We start from the raw sequence: 9,333 nt of genomic DNA, 5'->3' as shown, positions 1-9,333 counted from the left end.
CAACGACGACTCTGACGACCTACGTGAACGCCATTTCAGAGAGTTTGGACGGAACAGGTGACGATAGAAAGAACGAGGAACGATCGTGACTATGCATAAAGCGACTTGCTTTTGTTACTTTTAAGCGACGTAAGAGTGCTTCGCCTTCTTGATGGAACTTTTATTAGCGTCCAACGTAGGATCGCAGACGAAGTAGCTGCACATTCGAGGAAATAAAGTCCGAACGTGAATTTATTTTGGAAATTTGTCGTTAATATTCTGAAGAAATTACGTATCATTCAATAATATTAGGTTTATTCTTGTAGTCATTTGAATACAAATACTAAAGTTTGTTTGCTAATATTCAGATATTTTCATTGTGCAAATCCGTGCATTTATAGTCAATTATTGCTCCGCTATTCTCATAGACGATTCCCTCATGAGAGCAAAGTATGACATCGTCGAGCTTATAAGCTGTAACGAACAAATTTATACGTTTATTATAATACGTATTCTATTCTAATTATAGATATGTAAAAATGTATAGGCAATAAAGATAAATGCAAAAATACCGTATCTACGCTGTTATAAGTAAAATTTATGTTTGATCGCACGATGATCGCCGAAAGTGACACTTTCAGAGTAGATGTGAGATTAGAGAAAGAAAGTGATTGCATACCGCGGTAGATGTTTCCAAAGTCACAGGAAAGAATCCTCCGGCGGTCAGTTGACACGGTCGCATCGCTTTCATCATCATCATCTTCATATCCTTTCGTATCTTTTTGCCTGTTTTGCTCATTGGCAGACACACCCACCATCCCGAATACGACGCTATGCTAACATTCGTACTTTCTTCTACCAAACTATGGCAGATATATGTGAAGAAAATTATATGGGCAAAGCTACCGATCATGTGGAAAAAAAATATAAGTCGTTTCCCGGAAGATATGTTTGCCTACGTACAAGTACAACATTCTGATCTGAAGATTTAATATATTCGGGTTTCGAAGATTAGAATATTTTGTGAAATGTAGGAAAAAATGGTCGTTCGTTCAACCCTTAAAGTTTACCACCAGTAGAATCTCTAGTATGGAATAATAACGAAACGTTTAATCGCACTTGATCAACTTCACTAAATTTTTAATTTAAATGGCACGGCGCACTCCTGTCCACGGTATTCTTTAAGGGCTAAAACAGACCCATCGTTCATACGTACCAGAACGATTTCGTACGTGTCGAAACACATCAGCACGCTAAAGATAACCATGTGACTGAGAATCGGCAACGTGAAAATTTGCTCGAGTTTAGCGTTCAATTGAATCAACGACTGATGCTTTCGGATGCATTTTTTCAATATTATGTAGTATTTGTTTGAATAATCGGCGATATCAGTTTGTTCGTCGATGTTCGACCACAAATTCAATAGCGTTTTTTGCAGCATACGAAACTGATAGACTATGTGCAGATTCATCACACATAAGAATTGTTCGGGGCATAAATAACTTACGCCAATTTGTTGTACGGCCAGTAACTGTATAAATAGTAATTCGATGATGAAAAATTATTACGATATATGATATTTTATTCAGTTTTCAAGAACTGTCCAACCAATAACTGTGCAATAAGAAAATGTGACACGTGTTTCAGGCATTTTACTTAAATATTTTTTTAATCAAGCTATGTTATTTCTTCTGCAAACCTTGAGAAGTTATTCTGGCAACGAAAGGTACAGAGTTGCTGAAAGTTTAAACTTCTCAAAACTTGAGGGCTCATAAGGAAAAACGACCATCAGTTTAAAATATACATGTACGAAGATTTGCAATACCTCGATGGCGAACATTATTTCATAATAAGGTGTCACGGTTAATGGTAGATTGACCCACATTTTGAACGGAAGTAACCTCTCTGAACCATTGTTTGCAATGTTCGCTGAAATATAGTGAAACACGAGATTTTTTAATATCCTCCTGATTAATATAAATGTTTCTTGTAAGATCAGATTTGACTAGAATGAGTTTAGTATGACCGAGGTAGTCTTACTTCGAACATTAATTTAGTCCTTGAATTTCCATAACTTAAAACGCGAAAATTTATTTTCTCAATGTATTATGACTTACAATTGTTTTTATCATATCTGAAGGAAAAACATGCGAATATGCGAATATATGAAAAATAAAGTATAATCCTTCTATAACGAAATATAGATAGCTACTTAGTTCGTTATTCCGAAAATTATTTTCTTTTGGAAAAAAGAACAAAAAAAAAAGAAACGTTATTTAATCTTTTGATCGATGAATTAACTTACCGCAGATTGGTACAATTGCATAGAAAGACAAAGAGCTTTCTGCAATAAGCAATATAAATACTGTCCACAACTTGCAAAAATTTCTGCACTCCGCGAAAAGTATCTTCTCATCGTCATTGTAATTGATATGCCAGAAATTCTTTCGAGCGTATACAATTATATCCGAAAATTTCGTTTTATAAAAGTATAGTACCGAAAGCTTGAACATCGCCAACATTATGTTCAACGTATTGGAAGCCAGAAAGATACAATGCTGAGGAAACGATTTGTAATATTTAATCGGTAAAACTTGCTTCGAGAAGAACAATTTTATAACTTAGTAATATTTTTGCAACTTGTAAATTTAAGTTAAGTTAAAGGAGCACTTGAAATAACATAGGACAAGCGCTTGCAAAATCCTACAAGCTGCAACGAAAGAACGCTCTCAAGCTTTTTTAACGAGATATATTTAAATCCGTATAATGTATCGTACTATTTACAGACACATTGTGCGATCAACTACTCGCTCACACTTTAATGAAAACCTTACGGTTCATGCAAGAAGCAAAAGACGTGTCCATGGAGGATCAACGATTTTCTTACTCACGTCCAAATTATGCAAGTTATGATAAATATCCACGACGTTCACGTACACGCCGTAAACGAGTGCAGCTATGGTATAGATCACCATGAATTTCCGTCGCCTCTCTCCCGTACTATCGGTCGCCTTCGAGATACCTGTGATTTTCAAAAGAAAGTCTGACATTTTGATGGACATGTCTGTGTATTGTCCAGTTTGCATAACGACCCTCTTTTCTCTATCTTGTTTCTTAAATCACGCGACAGCCAACAAATGATTCGAAGTAACACCACTTTGATCTGTCGAGATACTTTAATCATTTAGTAATGGATATGTGCCTTATGTAAGGCGAATTATTACATGAATAAGAAAAATGAAATCAATTATGAACTTGACAAGCAGGGAACAAACACGAATAGATGTATTATACATGTGTGTCTCAAAGAGAATGTGCGATTGTCACCCCCTCGAATGATTGTACAACCGACACTTTGTCGGACAATCGATGTATCGCCAGAAAAAAAAAATCGTATCATAACGTATGCTCATAGACAAATGTATAGTTGAAAAGTGCATTTGACCGTCTTTTGATGTGCACTCGAACGTGGTGTTCGTCTGAAAAAGATTTACATGATATGTACTTGTCTAATGTGTATCGTCAGTAAGGGTGTTAAAAGTATCTTAAGAATATTTATCTTACGGATTATTATTAGTGTTTGCTATATATTTACAAAATATATATCACGGTGTTTATCTGAAATTAATTTTGAAAGTTTTATTGAAATACTAAGTGTTTGAAAAAAAATAAATACATATAGTGATATGTTTTTATAACAAGTAAGAATCTAAGGTGTTAAACTACCTACGTTGACTGGTAAATCGTTGACGAAGAAACGTTCACAAGGTAATATTTTTATTATTCTGATTCATGGTTTTTTATAAATTTAGAAACGATGATACCGTATCAAATAACGTTATAACTGAAACACTTTTTCACATCATTAACAATTTCATCAATATTACGTACAGCAGAGCCTCCTTTTTGCGAACTATTTTTTCAATACTCTTTTATCCAAATGTAATATCTCCCCGTATTCATATTCTTCCTTTTCAAATATGTATACATTTATACGTACTATAATTTAGTAATGTCTATATACAGTTATATACAGTATACAATTTGCATACAAATTTTTTATTTACATTTGGATGCAACACTGATGAAGAAACGATGCAGATCTGACATACATAAAATAACAAATTTGGAAGATTGTCGTTAGGCGATAGCAAATGTTTCGTCCAGTATTAAGAACGTAACTTTGGAAGGAGCGTGGAAAAAACTTTTATCGAATGCAATTGAACAAAGAAACGAACAAGAAACGTGGAAAACACGGAATGGAATAATGGGATGTCTTCATTGCGACAAATAATATTGACGATCCTGTACACAGTCGAAACAGAGAACGAAAGTGGCTTCCGATATTTAGCTAATATCGATGCATTTTAAACGATCGGTTATCAAGTTGTCGGCTCGCGTTTGTTCGTCCGATCGTCATTTTCATGAAATACATGTAAAGTTGCATACCGTATCGTTGCGATATCTCTGACTCGGTAGCTCGTTGCACGACAAAGATTCGTTGATTTTGAATGGGTCATAATTTGAAGCTTTTACCTCGTTAGATTAATTATTGATAGATCGTCATGATCGTGTACATTGGTCTGGAAATTTCTGTGACGAGGGTGGTTCCAGGTTTGAGGAAAGAACGTTTCTTGTATCGTCCATCACACAGGGCACAAATGTCGAATAGTCAAAACAATTTCAACAAAGTAACACGTGGTGAAAATAATTAAGTAAATTTTTTGTAATACTTTATAAGCAGATGTAGACTGTTCGTTCACAAACAATTCTATTTATGGTTAAACGTATCTCTTTCAATATTAATTTTCAGTTTCATGATAAGCTGTGACGCGAAAATTGTCTCGATAATCTTAGATCCGTGCCAACTTGATCTCTTCCGATTCATTTGGTTTAATGCGAGGGATTGGGAACAAACGAGGGTAGAAACTGCGAGCGAAACAGAAACCTCTGCTGCTCTGCTGCTCTGCTGCTCTGCTGCTCTGCTGCTCTGCTGAACATCTGCGATCTGACGCACACTTTTGTGCTTAGTTTCTATCTATAAATCACATTGATCCCCTGGAAATAAAATGAATTTCCTCGCTTGATAAAAGATAATAATTGATACTTTTAACACTTTCAGCTTGATATAAGTACTTAGATTCTTACAGAAGATTATTTACAGAAGAGTATTTACAGAAGATTATTTTTTATCTTCAGCATTTAATCTATAAGTAGAAATAACTCCGTTAAAAAATATGGAAACAAATGTATAAAGTCCGTTCATAATTAAAATAGTAATCTTAGTATCACGTAACGTTAATTTTTTTTTTTTTTTTTGTTTGTTTTAATTATTTTTATCGAACTTGTTAAATAGATAGTATTACATTTATATTGTACGTACGAGAGTGAGAGAGCATAGAGTGCATGTGAGCTTCGCAGGACGTGCAGGTCTCGGTTGAGACAAAAGAGCGATTAGAAGAAAACAAATAAGCAAGCGAGTGTGTTGTCGAGTCCTTCAGAGAGTAACGATACATGCAGAACTAAATTTAGATAATTTGTAAATAAATTTTAACTTTTTGTTCTCTCCAAATCTTCTCTATATTTTGACAGAACTTTTATACTTTTATACTTTTATTGAATTATTATATCTCTTATATCAACTAGCATTAAAAATGCAGCGCGTGCTCTTTTCAAGTTACATGATATCTTCTTTAACGCAGTTTGATTATTTTTTTACGTGATCCATATAGCTATAAAACGAATATAGGATAAGAGGAATACTAAAAAAAATCATGTACACCGACACGGTAGCTTCAATTCGCGCGAGGAAAAATGTTGATGTATAACCTCAGAATTTTACAATATTAATAGCAGATGAATAACCCATTAATTGAATGTAATACATATCAAAGTCATGATCGACAAATCTGTTTTTGTATTTCCGCCTATTAGCTTTGACAGCATATTCACAAATAACGTTGTTCGAGCCATCGAAATGTAATGATACGAACGATCGAATCTGGATGGAAAAAGGTTTGATTATTCACATATACAGGGTGCGCCGTTAGAATTCGGACAGAATTCAATTTGTAGTTCCCACCATATTAGAATTCAGATGTTTGTGCTGATTGACTCTGAAGTTAGTTAAATATGTCAATAAGTCTTCTATAACCTCAAAATGACAGAACTCGTTAAGCAAAACCCGGAATACGATAGAAGAGCGGCGATTATAGAAAGTCTTCGCGCCGGGTGGATGCCAAAGTGAATCGGAGGAACGACCGTTGGCTGGCCCACAATCTCGAAGATGTTCCTGTTGTGGGCAAAACCAAATTTCCAGCAAGTGTTCACGTTTTGAGCGTTGTCTCAAGTGAGGGCGACGTCATGCCTCCGCACTTCTTCCAAAAAGGCGAAAGAATCACAAAGGAGGTTTATTTGGAGGTCCTGAAGACAGTAATAAAGCCGTGGATGGAAATTACGGCTTCTGGAAGGCCGTATTTATTTCAACAAGATGGCGCACCTGCTCACACAAGTCATCTTGTTCAAAATTGGCTCTCTGACAATGTGGACATGTTTTGGTCGAAAGATTTCTGGCCTCCTAACAGTCCCGACCTAAACCCATTGGACTATTACGTGTGGGGCGTTATCGAGAGACAAACTAATAAATGCAGGCACCCCAACGTCAACTCCCTACGAGCTGCTATCGAGTCAGAATTCGCGACAATTAAACGCGACCAGTTGAAGTCAGCGTGCTCGCGCTTTAGAGCAAGAATAGAGCAGGTCATAGAGGCAGAGGGTGGTTACATAGAATAAAAGTTCTCAGCAAGGACCCTTTAAATGAGATATAACAACATTTTCATGTGTTTTTGTGTATTGACTTAAATAAACAACTTTCTGCACAAAACTTCTTTTGTCCGGATTCTAACGGCGCACCCTGTACATTTGATATTTTATCTGTTCAGACTATTTTTTAAACATCGTCAATGCCACTGTTCTCAATCTGTAACAAGAAAGTGTAGTGCCATTTTATTCAACTGCACGAGCCAATCTATACTTGTGTGTCTCGCTAACTGTGCTCCGCCTCGTTACATGTCCGAAAAATTGTTTAACAGATAAGAATAAGATTTCTGTGAAAGAAAATGAAGAAATTATATCATTTCAATGGAAATGTCGAAGAAGGGTCTAAGCAGACTTGACAAATTTCGGTAGAAAGCTGTTCTTAAGTTACATTGTTCCATAAACATCAAAAGCGAACTTGCTTTTCGCGTTGAACCACCGACGAGATTCACGTCAGCGTTCATCATTACGACATGTAAAAATAATTATACGTAGGGAGCGGATATAATAGTCTAAGGTATTCGATGAAACAAGAGTTCTTGAAAGTTTTGATAATTTTCTAATGATCTTTGGAGTTCGCTTAAAATCTCAGAAATATCCTGATACTTATGAACCAAAGTGTACAGCGTCTTCAGACAAACTATCTGCAATTTGAGTATTTCGCAAAAGTAACTGTAGAACCACGTACTTTACCGTTGATTTAACTTTGACCAAAATGTGCTTTAGACCCTTATACAAGGTTTCCATTCGTTTCATCTAGGTGAAGATGCGGCGACTGCAATAAAGCGAATGTACTTTGCTTCTAAAGGGTTAGAGAATCTGATGAAATTCATGGCACATCTTACACAAGTAAGCGCATGTTCGACCAGAAGTCATGTTTCAGTCGTGTTGAAAACGGAAAACTTTCAAAGCAATGCTACAAAAGAACGAGAAAAAGGAAGACGGAAGGTAAATCATAAAAGTTTGTTGAAACTACTAGTGGAAGAACAGCAATGTATTAGAAACTGTGAGAGAGCTAACCGAGACATAGTTTCTCTGTAAAGAGTTTGGTAAAAATAGAACAAAACCTTTGAATCTATGGTTTAAAATAAATTGCGTGATAATGTTCCTTCCAATCTGTTTCATCGTTTTCTAAGTGTCTACATGATTCTGAAAAATCAATGGAATTTTGAATAGAGCGAAATAGCCATATACGGAATATCGTTTCGTTCTTCGAACGTTATTCTCGCAAAATCAAAGGATTTTTATGAGTATTCGATGGTATTCGTTCAATTTAAGCCCATTTTTATATTTCTAACGTTATGAACAATTTTTAACATTGCATTAACATTGAAAAAACATGGATTGTACGTAACGCGGAATAACTAGGTAATCAAATATTTTCCCGGAAAACAAACAAAAGATAGTTTTATTTTTTTCACTGATCAAAGAACGTTAGTTATAAACACTTTTTTTTTAAATTATTCGCAGTGATCGTATATCCAAGTGCAAAACTCTGCACCAGCACATTTGTTACACCGAACCAGACACTTGATCCATATATCTCCATCAGAATACTGGGAAAAAAGTTCTTGGCAAAATAAACACTTGCAGAGCGAGTGAGTGAAACAGTCTATAGTCGTTTGACAGATATTCATTTATCAGACTTTTAAAAATTCTCTGTTAGGTACGCTATTCCATATTTGGCCACTTTTCTCTATAGATATAAGCGACAACCGTTTAATAGTTATAGGCAATTATAATTATAATTATATATATATATAAATTACACAGTTTATTAATTTCTAAAGTATCGTGGTTAAGATATTTTCAGCTTTTAAAATTGAGTTCTATCGCGTATATTTTAGATTCAAAATTTATCGTACAAAAAGATCTTTACCGATATAAAATAGAAGTTATTTATTCAAAAAAGTAGAACTAGCTGCACGGTATAGTGTATCTGCAATAAATTCTTTCCTAACTGATAGTTCAGGAAACAGAGCGGTATACAAACTAATATTACCTTTTACAACCACAATTTCTCATTCGAGGCGCAACGTGAAATACTACGTATCCACTGATCTTTGACAACAGATCAATTTTAAAAAATATTTACGATCCACGATGGTGTAGTAAATAAATCCATACAAAAAGGGAAAATTGTTAAATTTCGGTTATCTAAAAGACATAAATTTTTCTTACCGCAAAACTTTTGCCCGCACTGTCAATATTTGTTACAAATATATTAGAAAGAAGATACCTATTCTTGTTTGCAAAATAACGATGATGGTCTTGAATCATGTTCTTTTTCTATCCTTCTCATAATTTGAAAAAACAGTGCAAAATATTGCTTGCGTTAATATCAAAGTATTGAAGGACATTAAAAATAAAGTTGATATTTATATTATTGTCTGGTCAAGTTTCACTTTTAGTTCTTTTATATTAAAATATATTTTTTTTTTTTTTTTTTTTTTACTATATAGTGACATTGAAATAAAAAATCAAGGGAAATGTACTTATCGTGTTTCTATTCCGTGATCTTCATACGAATCTTCCACA

The 9,333-nt window shown here is 34.6% G+C and overlaps 1 protein-coding gene across 1 annotated transcript; it reads right to left on the bottom strand.

Annotated features, from left to right (window-relative positions):
- Positions 1 to 384: 384 nt before the first annotated feature.
- Positions 385 to 3,029, bottom strand: LOC132908800 (odorant receptor 30a-like). Its single transcript, XM_060963135.1, has 4 exons — positions 2,867 to 3,029; positions 1,805 to 1,908; positions 659 to 934; positions 385 to 453 (listed from the first exon to the last, which is right to left on the bottom strand). Exons 1-4 carry the CDS (start codon positions 3,027 to 3,029, stop codon positions 385 to 387), a joined length of 612 nt encoding a protein of 203 aa, XP_060819118.1.
- Between the last annotated feature and the right edge of the window lie 6,304 nt (positions 3,030 to 9,333).

The sequence above is a fragment of the Bombus pascuorum genome, chromosome 7 (genome assembly GCF_905332965.1).
Source record: "Bombus pascuorum chromosome 7, iyBomPasc1.1, whole genome shotgun sequence".
Classification (NCBI taxonomy): domain Eukaryota; kingdom Metazoa; phylum Arthropoda; class Insecta; order Hymenoptera; family Apidae; genus Bombus; species Bombus pascuorum.
This window is presented reverse-complemented; position numbering and strand designations above follow the sequence as displayed.

Bases quoted from the DNA above. Each gene is read 5' to 3' on its own strand.
- LOC132908800 (XM_060963135.1), bottom strand. From the start codon at position 3,029: ATGTCAGACTTTCTTTTGAAAATCACAGGTATCTCGAAGGCGACCGAT. The intron at 935-1,804 runs GTATTGCAAATC...ACTTGTACGTAG, and splicing joins AAATAATGTTCGCCATCGAG to GCAAACATATCTTCCGGGAA. The intron at 454-658 runs GTATGCAATCAC...TGTTCGTTACAG, and splicing joins CTTTGGAAACATCTACCGCG to CTTATAAGCTCGACGATGTC.